Genomic DNA, 20,632 nt, shown 5'->3' on the forward strand with positions numbered 1-20,632 from the left:
GAAGGCATCTAATCTAAGGCCTGTAATGGTGAAAGACCTGTTAGGAAAAAGCACTGGTTTCCATATGAGGTCTATGAGGAGGTGATGGGAGTCAGCTTCACTTAGTGGTTGTTCGTGGTTGTTACGTCCACCAGCTCTTCAAGGGGTAAAAGGAGATAACATAAACCAGATGTAATGGTTTTAACAGAGGTGTTTTTAATAAGAAATAAAATAGCAGTAAGATAGATTTTGTAAAAAAAATGTATTTATTTTTGTGAAAATTAATTAAATTAATACTTAACTTCTACCACACATGCAGCAGCAGAAGTTCTGTTTGTTTTGGTATAAAAATCAATTTCTGTTGAATATTAGCAGCTCATTTTGTGTTTCCTCCACCTTGTTTACTTCACAGATCAGCGCCTCCTCACAGCAGCAATCATGACTAATTTTGGAGCGTGAGGAGACATAAAATTAAGATGAGAATCAATTTATATAAACCTGCTCATTTTAATTTAAAAATGACAGTAAAAGCAGCAACCTTTTTTTCACATTTGCAGCATGGATGAGCACACTTCTGTACCAGGAATATTTTGTGACTGGTGTCAATTAACAAAAGGCTCCATGTTGAAGTCAGTGTTTGTTGTACTTGAAGCAAAACAAAACCCTAAACCTTTTAACCCTATAAAGCCTGAACCATGAAATAATTGCCAGAAAATTCAATTTTTGTAAAAACTGAGTGCTTATTAACCTGCTGACGAATTTTAATAAATAAATAAATTGCATATATGAATTCTAATTTGTATCATATTTGATACATCAGGTCCTTTTGTGCAATTTGTTGCTCACAGTTTGTTTTTCTCGAACTAACAAAAACATATAAACCCTAACATATTTAACCTATTAAGACTTTGACTTTTCCTTTTTCCTCAAACATGCAAAATACATATTTTTTCCATATAACACAACATCATACATCTGCTGATATGAAGTTTTTTAATGCAGCAATGACTGATCCATTCGTGGAACCTGCATATCATTTTTGCTACATCTGGTATTTCTGTGCAATTTGTTGCTCAGTTTGTTTATCTTCAACACATGTATACATCAGGTTTTTGATGATGTAGAGGTCTCAAACATTACTGTATCTAATATGATACACTTGGCTTTATAGGGTTAATGTCTATCTGCATGGTTAGTATGTTCTAAATCTGAATATTTTCTCCTAACATAAGGATCTAAAAAAAAGTGGATTCTGTTTTACTTTGCTCCCCAGCACCGTAGGCTTAAACTCACCACCAACACTGAAATGAACGTATCTTCTCTCTTTTTGTTGCAACAGGAACTTCCTGGGGACCAAAGAGACGTCTCTGCTTCTGATGGCCATGTTCCTTCTCGCTGTGTTTTACCACGGACAGCAGGTGAGATCACACCAGCTCCAACGCTTTCACCACAAACCTCATCTCCCTGTTTTTAATTCATATGTATCAGACCTGCAGACATTTGACTCATCTGCAGCAAAAGAGATATTGCTGCTGAAAATGTTTTTTACTCTGTTCTGTGAGCACAACAAACTTAAGAAAATTGTATTGGGTCTGGTGGCAAAAGCCACAGAAACTGATACATTAAGCCTGAATAAATCAAATGAAAAGTATCGAAGTGGAGATACTGTGTCATTAAAGTTTTATCAAAATTTGATAAAACTTTAGAAAATGCGCATTAAAGTTTTTACGCTCGCTTGAGGTGATTTTGTCTTTTCTAAAAAATAGTTCATGCATGAAACAGTCGATGGAAACTTTTTCTGAATGAGTTCTGAAGCAGTGAACATTTAACTCACATGACTGATCAGCTGTTTCCTCTGACAAGAAGGAACAATTAGAAGTTGTCCAGTTGAATCTAATTCCTAAAGACTTCTCTCCATTTTCTCACTTTTTGTTGTCATCCTCTCTCTTCTTCTCCTGTTTACTGATGGATTACTCTGAACCAGCTGATGGAAACTCACTAATTCACATTTCCTTTAATGCAACATTTCAAAATTCGCTTTGACTTAAATGGAAAGACAGCTACTGAATCTCTCTCAGGGGTTTTACAATAAATCTGAGAGGTTGTCAGATAAATAAAGAAATAAGACAGAGGAAATACACTTCCAGAGTAAGGGTATGATGCAACACACTTACGAAGAGATCACTATTAAAACAATCCAATCTTCACCAAACTAGCTCCCCACTTGCCTAGTGCCTGTTCTAGCCAATCCCACAAAGATCCTGTTTCAGCATCTGGAGCCTGGCCATGGCCCTGCAGAATGTTATCAGGTTAGGTTACCCCGCCCTTCTCAAACTTGCCTGTTTCTCCTGTAGCTGCTCTCCTAATGTCTTCAGTGCCTCATTTGTGTAATTAATAAATCATTACTGGTTTATAGTAGATATAATTAATCCAGTCGACATTTTTATTTGGGGTTATCCAAAGAAATATGAGACTCAAGGCCTGCTTTTATTTCATTTCTCGCTCTTCAGGAATTCCACTCAGTTCCATTATATCATCTAAATATGCTCTAGAGTCTAGAACATTTGTCTTTTCACTCTGTGAACTCTGTTTGGGGATCCACTATCTCTACTTCTTTAACACTACCTGAACGGGGACCCTCCTGTGCACAGAAGCCATCCATCGGGGTGGAAGAGTACTTAACCCTCTGAATCTTGGGCTATTATGTCCTTTAAAAAATCTGTTAAAAACCTAGCCAATACCATGCCATGTTGGTATCAGTTTTTTCAGCGTTACCTCACCTATATGTCCTGATAATTCATTTTTAACTTTGACTTACTTAAAATAAAAATGTTGAACCCAAAAGAAACAAAGGAGAACATAAAATCTGATCTTGCAAATTGTATTTCAATACACAGAAATTTAAATGTTGCAAATATGAATACGTGTTGCAAATATTACATATAACAGGTAAAATGAGGATAATCTCTAGTTCTATATTTTTATACTACATATATTTGACATTATCTCCAGTTTTACTTGGCCGAATATAATCCAAAAAAAATCTGGTATGGAGTTTCAAGCCAGAACTTTTGAGGGAAGCTTATGAAGACTCAATGTTGCTTCATTTTTATGTCTTCACGTCATGAAGAAGTAATGTGCCGGTGCTTTCATGGACTCTAGAGGGTTCAACAACAGATCACCTCCACACTGCTTGTAAAAATATGTGTGCTGTGTTTCAGGGCTTCAGATAGACGTGTATTAAAGGCTCACAAGCCAAAGACATTGTGAAGGAGCTCAGATAAAGTGTTATACTTCTAATAAAAGCGTCCTGTCAGGTGTTGTTGCTGTATAACGTCTGACCTGAGCATTCTGATCCAAACAAAAACAGAAACAAACCACTTTGTTTAAACAGCCGATACATTAGAGAAGCTGCAGTCAGAGTCAGCAGCCTGATGGAAACCGCTATCAGCTCCATGCTTTCATTCTCTCTCTATAGCAACCTTTGATCATGCAGTGCGGCGGCTCGGCGCCGGTCAGAGATGGAGAGGAGACGGCTGTAATTGAAGGTCCTTTGTAGCCCTTTAAAAGTAGAATGCAGCCGCATTTGAAGTCATATTGATTTCCTCGGGTCAATTCATGCACTTGTTTGCCAAAGCAGAGACAATGGCAGCCGCAGCGTGAAAAGCTGTTTGTGTGAGATGCATCAGGACAAAAGAAACGAGTGCATGTAAGAGAGGCGGTTTAGTGTTTGCAGGGAGGTCTGGGGTGCAAAGTGTAATCTTTTTGGTGCAGCGTTAATGTGCCAGCTTTAAACACAATGTGAATATATTTTACATCTTCTTTGCGTGAAACTGGTGCTGTATGAGAGAAAAGCACTTGGTTTGTATTCCTCAGGTTAGCTAACAGCAGGATGTGTCACAATGCTGTCTCCTAAACATTCATATATAGATGTGAATAGATGTCAAACAGTCAATTTCAACTAAAAACACGAAACTTTGACCTTTTGACATTTTTCCTCCAGCTTCCTCCAACAGTCCAAAAACATGCAGCTTAGGTTTAATTATTGACTCTTAATGTCCCATAGGAGTGAATGAGAGCATGTACCCAAGTATAGATTAGGGGTTAAGGATAATTAATTAATTAATTCTTCATGGTTTATTAACACCTGGAGCCAGAAAAAACACAATTTGGACAAGTGATAGAATCATGATGGAGCAGAGATGGCATATAGAGAGGAATATCAAGAAATAATACTTGTTGGGATTTTAATTTGTGAAATCAAAATAAAGTATAGTTCAAAGTCACACTGATGTCGGTTTATTCATTCCCTTTTTTTAAATAAATGATTTGTTATTTACGGCAGTCACTTGGTCCTTTACAAACAGCCACTCCTCATCATTTTATAGTGAGCTTCAGCCTCCTGTAACTCACTCAGACACTGCGTAAACACAGATCTCATGTTTTCAGAGTGCAGTATATTTAAACCACCAGAAACACGTCCTGCAGTAAAGCAGTGGTAAAACTAAACACTGGAATGATGACGCAGCTTCATCATTTGGGATTCAGGTAACAAGAAAAAGGCTTTTGAATCCTTTTGAAGACTCTCTGCAGCAGCGTGTGTTGGACAGTGTTAAAACACTCATTAGTGCTTCTTTCAGAGGAGACATTGTGCTGTGAAGACGAGCCTGTTAGAGCCCAAAGACTCTTTATTCTGCTGTTCAGCCTTTTTCATTACAATCATCTCATTGAAGCTTTTCATTCAGCGCTTGTTAAAGTGATTGTTGTGTGTGTGATGTGTACACAGTAACCTTCAAAACAACATTTTTACATGATGTTGAAGCTGAACGTTCCTGATGTGAGACTGGGATCTGTGACCAAACACTCAAAAGATGATTAAAGTGCAATTTTATAGATCTTTTATTCAGCTGCATTATTGTGCATTTATGTAGTAATACAAAATAATGTATTGAGTGAGGCACTTTATTGACTTTATTGCGATGGTAACTTCACCTGTTCACATCAGGTGAAGGATTACATCACATATTTTTCATAATGTGTAAAATCCACATTTAATACAAAATGCACAAAATAAGCCATGAGCTAGTTTTTGCCTGAGTTTAATATCGTCATATATTTTAACACATACAGCCGAACATTATTCTGCAGTGAACCTCATTACACCGCAGCTCTAATGCTGAGTAAAATGTTTATTAGTGTTATTTCTCCGAGGGTCAGTCGAAGCTGTGTTTGAATCAAAGGTCATATGGGTTAATGGCAGAGTGAGCCGCGGTTTCACTACCATCTACCATCTCATTATCAGCCTGCAGGCTCTGTATTGTAATGAGAAAGACAGAAAATTAGATTGAAGTTCTGTACTCACTCATATGATTAAAAGGACTAATTGATACCAAGATTAATCACAAAACTGTTTCGGCCACCAATCGCCGGAGAGAGACGCTTAAATCCTCACAGGCTTATCTGCCTGCCCCCAAAATTAATTTTCAATATCTCAGATTTTTCCTCCCCTCTCTCTCCTGCAAGTCCAAACTAAATGGTACCGACTTTTGTTTGGCTCTAATGTATTCAAATGACTTAGTATTAATTGTGCGTTCAGAAAAGCAATTTGTGTTGCATATTAGAGTCCTTTAGCTGCACTTCAGATTGATCGCGCTTCTCTTCTCTTCCATAATTGATCCGACCTTTAACGGATTTTTAAATTTAGCCGTTCATTCCAGAGCTGCTGCTCAGCCGCTCCATCATCTGTAAGATGTAAACAACATACTTTTCTCTGATGTTTGCTCACATTTCTAAGAACTTATTAAAGTCTGAACTCCTGTGAAGTAAAAGGAGAGATAAAAGGGGATTTTCAGATCATGTGAGGCTTGAGAAGTAGCTCTGAAAATGGGAAATATTACTGAGTTGACCTCATTATTTGTCTTTGTTAAGGATAATCTCTCTTCACTGTATCAGGCAGAGTGAGCTGGGTCAGGGTGAGTCTCTGTGTGAAGCATGTATATTGAACTCCAGCAGACTGAAATGTCAGCAGATTTAAGATTTAAAACCAAGCTGTAATGATATCTTCTTCTCAAAACAAATATTTAAGTATTTCTCTAGAGAATAACATATTTCAAACTAAAGCAGCATAAATTAAAGTTAAAATTCTGAAAACGGCTATCTTATTATCATCCTTATATTATTTATGAGCTATTAAACAGTTAGATTGCCATTAACCCTTTGATGCACAGCATGGGTCTAAAGTGACCCGAAAGAGTTTTTATTTTATATGTCTTTGCAAATAAATAATTTTCATCATTCAGTATTGCAGGTTTTCCTCAATTAGTTTTTTTTGGATCATCAAACATCCTAATTTTATGTTTTCATTTATTCATTTTTTTTAATAAAATCCCTTTTTGTGTCTACAAAATCCCTTTTTGTTTCTACTTTTTGTTTACTCTTCTAATGCACAACATAGGTCAAAAATGACCCATATCCATTGCTTTAGCTAAGTAGCTTGCTAAGCTAACTACTTAGCTAACTTATTGGCTAAGTAGTTAGCTAAATTGCTTGCTAAGCTAACTACTTAGCTAACTTCTTGGCTAAGTAGTTAGCTAAGTTGCTTGCTAAGCTAACTACTTAGCTGACTTATTGTCTATGTAGTTACACATTGATTTGTCTCCCAGCAGCAGGAGAGAGTCAACTGCTCCACCGCTGCACAGTCGCTCTGTCCACCTGCAGACCTTTTGCTTTTTTACTTTTAATTCAGTTTGATTAGAGCTGTTCTGACCTTGTTGAACGTCTGAAATGGGAACGCACACATCAAACAACAATAATGATCAATATTTTAGTTAGACATCAGACGATGTCCCTGAAATTATTGCCATAAACAATATTATTGTTACTTTCAGACCAATTTATAATGACTGATAATGACAATAGAACGGTCAGGTGACAATACTTCTATACATACCATATGTGGAGACACTTGTGGGCATAATTCCATTGTATTCCAATTTAAAAAAAATAATTTATCAGACAAATTCAACTTGCAATTTTTCTTTTGTATGATTTCTAATAATAATAATAACAATAATAATAATAATAATACATTTTTATTTGTAAAGCAATTTTCATAAAGTAATCTCAAAGTGCTACAGGAACCAGAAACAAAATAAGTTGCTTGCTAAGCTAACTACTTAGCTAACTTCTTGGCTAAGTAGTTAGCTAAGTTGCTTGCTAAGCTAACTACTTAGCTGACTTATTGTCTATGTAGTTAGCTTAGCAAGCTACTTAGCCAAGTAGTTAGCTTTAATACAAAAACTTTTTTTCTTCATAAAGTATGAGAGGCAAAATTGAAATAATGATCTGTTGTTATCAAAAACAAGATATTTAAAAGAATGCTTGGAATAGTCAATCATAAAATAAGTTGATACCAAAAGATAGAGCACAGAAACACACAGCAGCCTTACATAACATGGGAAATGAACGCAGGTCATGTTGTGCACTAGAAGGGGTGTCAATATGTTGTGCATCAAAGGGTTGAATCCACTTTTATGTGACTCTTTCAGGGCTCAAACAACCTCAAAACTGGACAACACATGACACAATAGGAAAACACAATGAAATTAGAGTACTTGCATCTCTGAGTACCACAAAGAATAAACAATGTATGTTGAAAAGAGTCGATGGAAGATGATTTGCTATCAGCTCCTTTGAAAAATAGTGTTTACTTGAAGAAAGACTGGATGAGAGCGGAGACTGAGGAGGTGATCATGTGGTTAGCAGTTAACTTTTTTTGTGCCTCTTCTTGTCTTTAGCTGGAGTACACGGCGCGGCTGGACTTCCTGTGGCGCGTCCAGGCCAAAGAGGAGATCAATGAGATGAAGGAGCTGCGAGAACACAACGAGAACATGCTGAGGAACATCCTGCCCAGCCACGTGGCGCGACACTTCCTGGAGAAGGACCGGGACAACGAGGTCTGCACAAAACCTTTTTACTCTCTAATTCTTCCTCACAGTGACGGTCATGAAGACACATACATCGGTCACAATCAATATTTAATTTTCCTAATTTTAAATTGTTTGTTTGTTTGTTTGCCAGTCGATTGTAATGTCACATAGAAATACAGCAGCGAGCAGAGTCCTTAAAATCTCCAACACTCTGAACCGCAACGAGCCGTTTCAGGGGAGTTTTTTGCTCTTTTTACATTTTACTCATGGTGTCCTAGTATTTCACTGCAATATATAAAATCTATAGAAATTTCTGAAAGAAGAAAGTCCTGCAACTCTATGGAATCAGCACAATCAGGGCTAGAAGAAGAATGTCTTTGGGCAGAATAACACAGTTAGAATGAGAGAAATCATAAAAAGAGTTGAATTTCTCTGATAAATATATTTTTTTAATTGCAATAAAATGAAATTTTACTTCTAATTATTCACTTTTGCAATTCCACATATTGTAAATATTGAAGTATTGTCAAGTTTCCAGCCTCTCCTGTCCTCTCCTCTCTGCTCTGTGTAAACAGATTTTCAATGAATATTTGTCACTTGACCATTCGTCTCAGCAGAATCAATCCTGGGTTCACAGTGTCTCTGAGGAGCAGAATTTAATGTTGTTAACAGGATCTGATTAGTCCTAAGACTATTTTTGGACACGTTTTAAGTGATTCTGACAGAAGTATCAACATTTTAAGCTTTGTTTTGGTCCCTTTTTTCCTAACAGAAACTTTCGTAACCAATGATCCGTTCAATGTTTTTTGGAAAGTTTAAATTCTGACGATAATGCTTGGTTTTACAGTTTATTTCTATGATAAATGATGATGAGGATGATGAGGTTCAGGGGGTTAAGTGCTTGTGGGAATTCTGAGACTCACGGAATTGAGAAAAATGTCTTAATCACCAAAAAACCACCCTGATGTCATTGGGGTTTTTTTTAACGACACCTCAGCTTGTAATCTCACATTTCAACTGACACCTGAACACAGCAGCAGGGATTTTTCCAACAGCATTACCGGGTGAAAATACATTTATTTCCACAAATGAGTATGTATGAGAATTTTGCATCAGTTGTGATAAAACTGTACTCACAAATGTTTATTGCAAATCAACAGTTTGAAGAGGTTTAGATCATTAACATGAACAGAAATGTTGGTAAAAGTTCCTCTTTAAGAAGAATTGTGCTCACAGAAAGTTTGTTTTCAACCGGACTTCTCTTTAGAAATGTTGATCTCAGCTCTCAACTTTTTGAGTAAAATTGAATAAATAAACTGATGATAATGAATAAATGATAAATGAAATGATGGCCAGAACGAGGAAAATAATAAAATCCAACACAGGTGCAGGAGCTCCTCTCTCACTGATATGAAGACCAGAAAAGACTCTGTAATTGCTTTTCAAACAGCTGTTTGGGATCGGTGAGCTGTCTTTGGTTGTATGCGTTTGATTTGATTTTAATAACACATTGTCAGTCTGCAGCTGAGAAGAACACATTGATTTGTCTCCCAGCAGCAGGAGAGAGTCAGCTGCTCCACCGCTGCACAGTCGCTCTGTCCACCTGCAGACCTTTTGCTTTTTTACTTTTAATTCAGTTTGATTAGAGCTGTTCTGACCTCGTTGAACGTCTGAAATGGGAACGCACACATCAAACAACAAATAATGATCAATATTTTAGTTAGACATCAGACGATGTCCCTGAAATTATTGCAATAAACAATATTATTGTTATTTTCAGACCAATTTATACCACTGATAATGACAATAGAACGGTCAGGTGACAAATACTCACTGAAAATCTGTTTACACAGAGCAGAGAGGGGAGGACAGGAGAGGCTGGAAACATGACAATACTTCTATACATACGATATGTGGAGACACTTGTGGGCATAATTCCATTTTATTCTAATTTAAAAAAAGAATTTATCAGACAAATTCAACTTGCAATTTTTCTATTGTATGATTTCTAATAATAATAATAATAATAATAATAATACATTTTATTTGTAAAGCAATTTTCATAAAGTAATCTCAAAGCGCTACAGAAACCAGAAACAAAATAAACAGAAGACTAAGAGAAAAGTAAGACACGTTAAAATCAGCAGTAGATAAAAATGACACAGGTAATAAATAAGGCCGGGACTTTAACGAGTTAATTAAGATGAATTAATTACCCAAAAATGACACATTTTAATCTCACTTATTTTTGCACCGCGGAACGCTTCTCACTGGATGAGTTTCAGGCGGACCGATTTTACTGGAGCTACTAGCGTTCATGAGTTCAGACAACAACAAACTACAGTGAACATGAAGGAAGAAGCTGATGAGACGCTTTGGTTGGCCCCGTGGATGATGGGACATTTTGTTACAAAAAACCAACGGATGGAAGCGTCGATAAGAGCATGGTTGTGTTGCTATGCAACAAGGAATTCACATATCACCGCAGCACATCCAGCCTCAAGTATCACCTCAATGCAAAACACATGGCAGCTAGCGGCTAGTGTGGTAGCTAGCGTGGATTGTGTTTTACTTAAAAAACCAAAGTATTATAGTTTACAGAAGGTCTACCTACCTAAAGGCTACCTGAATTTATGAAATGTACTATATTTCTAAATATGCTATTGCTACACTTCATGGCAAAAATTGCACTGGTCTGTTGGACTTGAAGAAAAATAAACAATATTTTTGTTGCTTAAGCTTATGTATTCAGTCATTACTCTATGGTATACTAAAAATCCATGTGAAAAAAATTACTTCTCACTGTTCTCAGGTCAAATATTTATATGTGATTAAAATGCGATTCATTTCGATTAATTAATTACAAAGCCTCTAATTAATTAGATTTTTTTTTTTTATTGAGTCCCGGCCCTAGTAATAAAGTAGATTAAAGAAAACAGCTAAAGGGGGAGATTAAGGTGCAGAGACAATTATAAAAACATCTAAGGACAACCTAAAGATGCCTGCCTGAACAAAAAAGTTTGAAGCCCTTTTTTAAAAGTGTCCACAGACTGGGGTTATGGTAGATGTTCAGGGAGGAGTTCCAGATGTGGGGGGCAGCGGAGCAGAAGGCTCCGTCTCCCATGGTGAGGAGTCGTGTGCGGGGCTGATGGAGGAGGTTTATACTTTGGGAGCGGAGGTTACGGGTGGATGGGTGAGGGGTGAGGAGGTCTTTGAGGTATTGTGGGGCATTGCTGTAGATGCAAAGGTGGGTGATGAGGGCGGTCTTGTGTTGAATTCTTGAGGTTATGTGAAGCTAGTATAGGTTCTGAAGAATGGGGGTGATGTGGTCGTATTTGAGAGTTTTCATCAGAGTTCAGGCAGCACAGTTGTGAATGAATTGAAGTTTCTGAAGGTGTTTGTTGGGTACACCGATGGGCAGGCTGTTACAGTAATCAAGCCTAGAGGAGATTAGGGCGTGGACCAGTTTCTGTCATTCATTTCAACTGTTATTCTGCACAAAGTCATGTTCGAGTTATTTCCACTTCTGTTTGTGCTGATTCCATAGAGCTGCAGGACTTATACATTTATATAGATTTCATATTGCAGTGAAATACAAGGCCACAGTGAGGAAAATGTAAAAAGAGCAACAACAAAAAATCCCTGAAACAGCTAGTTGGAGATCAGAAGGTTAAAAATACGATTATATAATTAATCGCAATACAATTAATCATGCAGCAACATAAGTTACTGTGAGAGTCCCTCATGAGAGAGAAGAACGCAAACTGTCACCCCAGAGTCAGAAGAACACCGCCATCTAAAATATAATTAAATGCTGGAACTTTAAGATTTCCTTGAAGTGGAAGTGTTTCCACACAGCTCCAGTTGGCAGTGAGCCAGCAGGCAGGTAACCCCCACCACAGCACAGACTGCCAGAGAGTGAAGCATGATTCATCACTCCAGACAAACACTTCCACTCCTGTAGAGTGTGGTGGCAGTGAGCTTTACATCAGTCCTGCCCACGCTTTGGCATTGCACATGACGATGGCACCGCTCGGCCATGAGACTCCTGACGCACTCGTCCTGTGCAGACGTGGCTTCCTGAGGCACTTTAGAACTCAGTAAGTGCTGCGATTGATTTTTCCATCCTGTGATCTTGTGCAGCTCGTCGCTTTGCAGCTGAGCTGTTGTTACTCCGAGACGTTTCCACTTCACTGTAACACCCCGTACAGCTGACCCGACACATCTATCAGGGCAGAAATATGATGAACTGACTCACTGGACAGAAGGCTTCCTCTGAATAAAAAAGGGTTGTCCCTTTACCTTTGGCCATGAAGTATTATTTTGTTCTTCTTTTGGGGTAAATTTTACTGAACAAGAGTTTAGAATCAGAGCAATTTTAGGGTCTGTACTTAGACTCTGTGATGCTCTTAATTAGATGTATAGATTAACCCTCTGAACCTCGCTTTGAAAAGTATGTTTTCTTTAAAAGAATACCAAAAAAACACAGTTTATCATAGAAAGAAACTGTAAAAAGTGACCAAAACAAAGCTTACAGTGTTGATATTTCTGTCAGAATCACTTCTTTCTACATCCTGCCATTTAAAACGTGTCCAAAAATAAAGCATTTGCACTAAGCAAATCCTGTTAAAAACATGAAATTCTGCTCCTCAGCGGAACAAATATTCACTGAAAATGTGTTTACACAGAGCAGAGAGGAGAGGACAGGAGATACTGGAAACATGACAATACTTCAATGTGTACAATATATGCTTGCTTTCTTCTTTTTTATGATTTCTGTCATTCTAACTTTGTTATTCTGCACAAAGACAAGTTGTTCCTACTTCTAGCCATGATTGTACTGATTCCATAGAGCTGCAGGACTTGTACATTTATATCGATTTTACATATAGTAGTGAAATACAAGAACACAGTGAGAAAAATGTAGAAAGAGCAAAAAAAATGCCCTGAAACTGCTTGTTGGGGTTCAGAGGGTTAATTACACCTTAAAAATGAACATTTCCTAATCAAAGGGTAGCTGATAAATTCAATGTTACTCTGTAATGAGCTGACAGGAATTGAGCTAAAAGATGAGATGACTTTGGGAGAATCTGTTTAAATATCCATTTCTGGGGTTGCATATTAGTTCACACAAAAAGTCAAATATTTTAGCTTGTTTTGTGTGAAAAAGAAATTCTTTCTCTCTCTACTGGTTTGTTCTGCTGCATTCTTCTTATTTAAGACGTGGATAATGAGTGATTGTGCTGCTGGGCACAGAGGACGGTTATCACACGCCAGAGTCAAATCGCCGTATTGTTTGTGTCGTTGGGCTTCGTCACTATCGACTCGTCCGATCTTCCATTGCCTCCTGAACAAAAGGAGCGTGGGATGAATTATGAATGTCAGGAGAGGAGAGAGCTGATATCATTCTGCTCCCATGCCTGCTCCTAATTAAAAAGGACAGGATTAAAAATGCATCCATTAGGATAGGTTGGGTCCTGATCACTTGTTACATTATTAATCAGGCTGATTATTGTTCCGTGATTTAGATACCAGAGCCCCGGGTCATTAACAGGCTCCTGCAGCCCTGAAGAGGTGTTGATGATCTTTGCAATTAATCAGCTGACAGAAAGCTCAGTGTCATTTATTCAGCATCTTCATTTTTCTCTTTGCTGTAGGACACACATCCTGTGAACTGTCAAACATTCAGCTTTAGTGAGGCTTTTGCTGTTACACTTGTTGCCACGAGCGTTAAACACTCCTGTACAACTCTACTCTACTTTCTTTGCCCGAATTTAATTCAGTTTAGTTTTTTCGTCCAAAAGGCAAAAGCCTTACAGTAAGCTTATCACTACAAAATAAAGCTACAAAAAGTCTCCTGTAAATCTACACAAAAACATCTCCTCAAACTGTCTCATAGAAATTTCCACATAGCCTCACAGGCCTGTGGCTCATGCAAGCTGATTAGTCGTTCCAACTCCTTTTGTGAATCGAGTTCAAAACAGACAAGAAAAAAACACATTAAAGTTAAATAAATTGCACAAGTTCAAATTAAAAATCCTCATGAACATGTGAACCTGCATGATCCCAGTCCAGAGACACATGTTCCAGCCTCAACTAGAACCTAAAAGGTATTTTACTCATTGAATGATTTGAGTTTAAACTGCTGTGAATCATATGTTACAGCCTGCAGAGGAGCTGTTCTAGACAACGCATTTCCTAACATACTAACAGTCTTTTTGTCATGTTTTACTCACATTCACAGCTATCTGTCCATGTAGAAGGTCTGTCACCTTATCAGATTCTCATTACACCATTATCTTGGTCAAAAGGATTCACAATAATGATATAATCATGATATCTATAGAAAATGAAATCTTTCACTTTGTTTCTTGTACATGTTGCCTCTGTTTTGTCAGCGTAGGGAGGTGGAGAGAGTCTGAACTGTACAAAATCATACAAAAAAGAACAATTTCACATGACGGATACTGAACATACATTGTTTACATTACATATGTATAATAAAATAGATGTATAATATGATATTAATAACCCCCCAGTATGTTCTGTGGAAACCTCTGATAACTTAAATATGCTTCTTTGCAGATTCAAATATTCAAATGAGTTTGACTTTCACCAACTTTCACTTTGACATTTGACCAAGCTCATTAAAGTGTGAGTGATGTCAGTGACGATGCCACAGTGAAGTCACAGGCTTATTTTTTACAAGAGTAATTAAATTATAAAAAGTGAAGCAGAATACAGAGAGAGAGAGATACCGACTTCTGCTTGATTATTAATGTGAAATGTTGAACTCTGGCTGGACGTTATGTTTACCAGCATATTAAATATTCCAATAATGATGTGATGAATTACTCCGTGTGACATAAATGTGTGAGGACACGTTTGATGTCTTGTCATGTATCAATACTGCCCCCCGGTGTTGGAGACGGTGTAGTGCACCTGCAGTATCATCCACTCTGTTGTAGTTGCTCCATGTACCTGAGTATCACCTTCAAACCTGTTTCTGGTGTCCATGCAGAACTTATTGAAAAGCATTTCTAAACATCAAGTTTGAGTTTTGTTTTTTATATATTTGCAAAAGTTAAAATCAAACAAATTGCATAAAAACATCAACTAAGAGACTCTTAATCACAAACACTAATACAAATAAACCCTACAAAGTCTAACTGTAGTAACTAGGCAAAAGTTAAAACTGAGAAAAACTGCTATAAAGTTTTTTAACGTGTTTTAACTGGCCAGCCAAATGTGTTATAGGTAGATAAGTGACATGACACTAACTTATTTCAACATGTATTGATGATGTACTTTTTATACTCAGAAATCATGATTATTTATTTGAGCTTTGACCCCAAAAACATAGTTATGGCATTGCTATAAAAGGTTCTAATAGTGATGCAGAAACAGAGTGCAGTAACTACAATGTTGTTGTCTTCTTTCAGCTTTTATATTTTGTTTTCAGTGAATAAACATTTTCAAATTGATTTTGTTATCAGTGTATTTAAGTGTTTAACAACTCTATTCAAATATATGCATATTTTAGACTTGATATTATCAAGTAATGTTATATTTTGGTCTTAATATATTTTTATCTCACTTTTTTACTTGAACACACTTTCCCTTTCAAATAAACTCATAATTTCTATTATTTTCATGTTTAAATTAGTATATATATATATATATATATATATATATATATATATATATATATATATATATATATATCCAAAGCAGATCGTGGTAAGTACAATTACTGCTTTAGTTTTGAGTTGGATTTTGTAGTTACTGCAATTTTTATATAACCATTTCTCTGAAATAAAGCAAAATTGAAATCTAAAACTTTATCACAAGATAAAACAGACACCAAGGAGTTCATTTTTAGCTAAAACTCAATTTTGACCAATGCACTTACTGCAGTTAGACTTTGTAGGGCAGTATAGGCATCAGCAGCATTTAGATTTGACACCTTGCACTTCAAATTAATTCATTATGATGATAAACTTGTGAATGACTAGTGAAATAATTTATCACTTCATCCAGAATAATGTGACAGTCTGTATGTCAGTACAGTATGTATAATGTGTGACTTGTGTCCCTACAGGAGCTGTACTCGCAGTCGTACGACGCTGTGGGCGTCATGTTTGCATCCATCCCGGGCTTCGCAGACTTCTACTCCCAGACTGAGATGAATAACCAGGGAGTGGAGTGCCTTCGGCTCCTAAACGAAATCATTGCAGACTTTGACGAGGTGAGACTCTGAAGTGCACCCACTTCCACTTGAGCCCAACTTTTCAACATCCAGGGGCCGGTCTGCAGCAGCAGCACAGTCCACTTTCTGATTAAAACATGCAGCTTCTTCCCCAGAACACTTCAGAAGTGATTAATGCAAAGGCAGAAACAACAGGAGAGATGTGTCTGCAGGCATTTTTCTCAGAAAGAAGAGACGACACAATAAAAAAAAAGTACAACAGTGAGTGAATCCAGGTATGAGCTCCCACTGTTGATTTCCCTCAGGAGTTACACAGCTTCTGTAAGCTTTGCAGGAATAGAAGGACATGTCAGTTCAGGATTTCCATTATGTCCATCTTTCTTTAGCAGAAATATTTCTCACATATTATCCAATGAAAGAAAAGAAGTCTAAAGTAAACTGAAACAGAAAATCCTCCTGACAGAGCCACAGCAGCAGAAATACAGAGATAAATAATGTAAGTACAAGTCAAATTATGTAAGCTAATACTTTTTAAAAATCTTGGTTTAACTGGATGGTTCTGAATGCTTAAGTTGCCAGCCACACAAATACCACATGATAACACAAAGGAAGAACAGTTGTGGACTTTCAGCAATTTAAAAAAAGGCAAGTTTATTTTTATGGCCCTTTTAGACACAAGGGCAATTCATATTGCTTTTCATGAGCATAAACATACATAACTAATAAAAATCAGGAAAAAAAGACAGAAAATAAGATGAAAACAAATAATACAGTAATATAAAAAAATGTGGTAGATTTAAAAGATTCAAAAATGAAGAAAAGGAAGAAAAATATAAAAACAAAGACACAGTACAGTAATCAGCAGCAGACGACAATACACAAAACAATAACACACAAAACACTGTAATAAAAAATTGTCTTAAAAAATCCTTCTGTCATTATTCTGGCATTTAGCAAATAGAAATAATTTTGGTAATCCTAACGGACCTAAAACAGGAAAAATGATTGTCTGATTTCATGTTAGACAGTGAGAAAAAAAGCATATGTGTCTTTTTATATAGTGTATGTAAACTTCTGGTTTCAACTGTAGCTCTCGGACAATGGAGGAAAAATGCCGTTTTCCACCCTCAATAACCCGTTCTAAATATGAGGGGATAGATTATTTTTTTCATCCATTATTATATTTTAGACTTCACCTGCGTACTGCTGCGTACTTGTGCAATAATAATATGTTGAAGTCTGTATGTTTTTTTTAAGATTGTATATTTTCTTAAGTCGATATATTTTGCTATTTACACTATTTTCACATATATAATGAATTTCCCTCCAGGGATCAATAAAGTACTTGTGATTCTGATTATGGAGCGCACACATTTTTCACAGTTAACCTGCCTAAATTACTATGTCAAAGTCTCGATTGCTGATTGTTTCCCCTTTGGTTAAAAATGGAGATGTTAACGCTGCACAGCGATTCATGACGCACAGATCCCTCTCCTCAGAGAAAAAAAAAGAGTGTGGGAAATCCTTTCAGAATAAGTCAGGTGTAGTGCATATTTGATCCCATATGTGATCATTAATTGGGACAACAAGTTAAATGTGGCTTATAAACTGATTCTGGCACGCATTATGCATTGGCTGCTCTAATGGTATTTAGACAGAGTGTGTGTTGAGGGACCGTTCTGCCATGGTGCAGGTCACTGATCTGGCTCTGTTAACAGCCACATTGACACTTTGTTGCTGATCCCAGACTTGAGGCCCCAAAAATATCTTTCACTGGAGGAGCGTAGTGGACGGGAGGGTTTGTGGACCTGAACAAAGGAGTTTAGATAAGAAGGGGCTGTGAGACAAGAGACAAGAGACAAGAGACAAGGCTTTGAATTTGATGCAGGCTGTGACCGGGAGCCAGTGCAGAGAGATGAGGAGCGGAGTGACATGTGCTCTCTTGGGCTGGTTGAAGACCAGACGTGCAGCCGCGTTCTGGGTCATCTGGTGGTGCAGCAGGAAGACCTGCCAGTAGCAAGCTGATATAAGGTGGGACGGGCTGGGATGACAAAGAGTTCCGTCTTTAAGAGGTTGAGCTGAAGGTGGTGTTCTGTCATCCATGTGGAGATGTCCACAAGACAAACTGAGATACAAGCCGAGACCGTGGGGTCGTTTGGAGGGAAGGAAAAGAACAGCTGGGTATTGTCGGCGTAATAATGGTATGAGAAGCCATGATTGCAGATGATTGTGCCAAGTGAAGTGGTGTGAATTGAGAAGAGAAGGGGGCCTAGCACTGATCCTTGAGGCACCCCAGTAGAAATGTTTTGATGTTGTTGAGAGCAAAAAATTAAACATCTCTCTCTGTGTTGATGGTCACAGCTGCTCGGTGAGGATCGTTTCCAGGACATCGAGAAGATCAAGACGATCGGCAGCACCTACATGGCCGTATCTGGTCTGTCTCCTGAGAAACAGGTGAGATCCTCCAGCTTCCATGTCACTGTGTCATTTGAAGCTCCTCCTCTGGTGCAGTCTGCAGGTTAAACACACACAAACAGTCTTTGGTCATTCAGGTGCTCAAATATCTCAGCTTAAAGCCCAACATTTCATCAGTATTTCATCTGCTGATTACTGAAATAAAAGTAATATTATTTACATATTTACCTCATTTGTGATAATGAAGCCTCGCTATCTGAATCACAAACTACACATTTATATAAACCCACTAAGTCCCATTATTTAGCTGCAGTATGTTAATCATGTCAGGTTTATCCATCACTCACAGACAGACTGTCACACTGGAAACATTTACTAGGACATTAAACATTGGTTGGGTTACTGAGAAGCAGATTTTATTTTTTATTTTTTTTTATTCTCTTCACCGTCAACAGTTTCTCCTGCTGTTAGAAACATGAAGGAGAATCAGTCAGTGAAAACACAGATGATTAATTTATAACTTAAATAAAGCATAACTTTATGTTTACATCATGCAAGATACGAGCTGATATGGAACTTTTATAAAATTGATTTTTGTGTAGTTTATAGACAGTATTCTGCTGCATTTATGTGTATAAACACTAGAATAATGTTTGTTTTTGCAACCTTGAGCTGGTAATAATGTTTTGAATGATTATGGCTGAAGATGATTCAAGATTAATGTATTTTTACTTGTATTTTGGATTCCTGGCTGCTTTAACTTTTCTCTACACAATGAGAATCAGACTTACTGCTGAGTTTGTGGAGAGATGCATTTTGAGTAAAAACAACAAATAATCCAAAACTCTCGAATGCATCGTTGGTTCATTTTGTGTTGCCACAGAGCAGCTGTATGAGAAATTCTTTTAGTGCAATTTAGGAGAAAGTATAATTTAGTCAAACACACTAAATGTCACAATTTAAATAACTGAAAGCACTCAGTAAATCAGAGCATCCTGACTAATAACAGCAGAAGTTAAAAAGAAAAAACCTCACTTTTCTCTAACACGTTGACACACTTTATCCTAAGTGTCAAACTTCTTGTGAGGCTCACAGTCCTTCAGCCAGACCTGAAGATCTGCTGATCACATTTTCCTCTCCTCTCCTCTCCTCTCCTCCCCTTGTTGGTGTCTCGCCATTATTTGTACCGTCGACTCGTGTCACTGTGTCGGGTGTCCCCCCGTTTATCCCTCATGAACTTCTGGAGAGAGAACTGAGTCGGTTCGTAAAGTTTGTTAGCGGATTGAAAACTGTTCGTCTGGGCTGCAAAGACGCTAAACTGCAGCACGTTCAGTCTCTGCGGAGACAAGCGTTCATGTTTCTGAACGACCCTGCACAAATGTTGGAAGTTTCTTTCAAAGTTAAGTTCGAAAGTGGTTTCTATACTGTGTATGCTAGCTCAGGTAACATGAAATGTTTTGAGTGTGGTGATGTCGGCCACAAACGATCATCCTGCCCGCATAGGGAGAGCAGCGGCACAGCTACAGGTGAGCAGGCTAGCGCAGGTACCGCTGGCGGTGCGGCTAACCGTGTGACGCGAATTCGCGTCGTTTCATTCGCGCCGCGACATTCGCGTCGCGTTGCAGCAGCCATACTCCTTGCAAGAGATCAATTATTTCCTTGATGAAACAAAGGGCAGGCAGTATGTGGAAATATCTGATTTCTTCCCTGACACCGACAAATTCATTAACTCAGTTTTTAAGGTAAGGAAAACTGCAAGTTATGAACAACTGAGTAAACAAAAAAGGTTTCGTTAAAGAAGATTATGACCAAACTAAGAGAAAAACGAGGAAAAGCTCCTCTAAATGCATAAAGCGTAACAAATGGGTGAAGCACTGAAGGTGATTGTCCTCTCTTGGGTTTCTTTTACTGTCTTTTCCTTATTTTTTCTGTCTTCCATAGAGAGTCTTAGGGTAGGTATTTTAAATATGGGTTTCTGAAGGCAGTGTGAGGGCAGCCAGACTAGACAGGATCTACATCATCCAAACATACAATAACAGACTTATGAAAGCAACAATATCACTTGTTGGCTTTTCAGACCACCATCTAGCCACAATAGACT

The 20,632-nt window shown here is 37.6% G+C and overlaps 1 protein-coding gene across 2 annotated transcripts in view; it reads left to right on the forward strand.

Moving 5' to 3' along the window:
* adcy8 (adenylate cyclase 8 (brain)) overlaps nt 1–20,632 on the forward strand; it is a 163,489-nt gene that overhangs the window by 135,065 nt on the left and 7,792 nt on the right. For both annotated transcript variants that reach the window (XM_059343945.1, XM_059343944.1), the window contains 4 exons: nt 1,319–1,397; nt 7,776–7,934; nt 16,009–16,155; nt 18,478–18,570. In XM_059343945.1, coding sequence (XP_059199928.1) covers nt 1,319–1,397; nt 7,776–7,934; nt 16,009–16,155; nt 18,478–18,570 — 478 coding nt within the window. The remainder of the gene's footprint in view (nt 1–1,318; nt 1,398–7,775; nt 7,935–16,008; nt 16,156–18,477; nt 18,571–20,632) is intronic.

The sequence above is a fragment of the Centropristis striata genome, chromosome 11, assembly GCF_030273125.1.
Source record: "Centropristis striata isolate RG_2023a ecotype Rhode Island chromosome 11, C.striata_1.0, whole genome shotgun sequence".
Lineage (NCBI taxonomy): Eukaryota > Metazoa > Chordata > Actinopteri > Perciformes > Serranidae > Centropristis > Centropristis striata.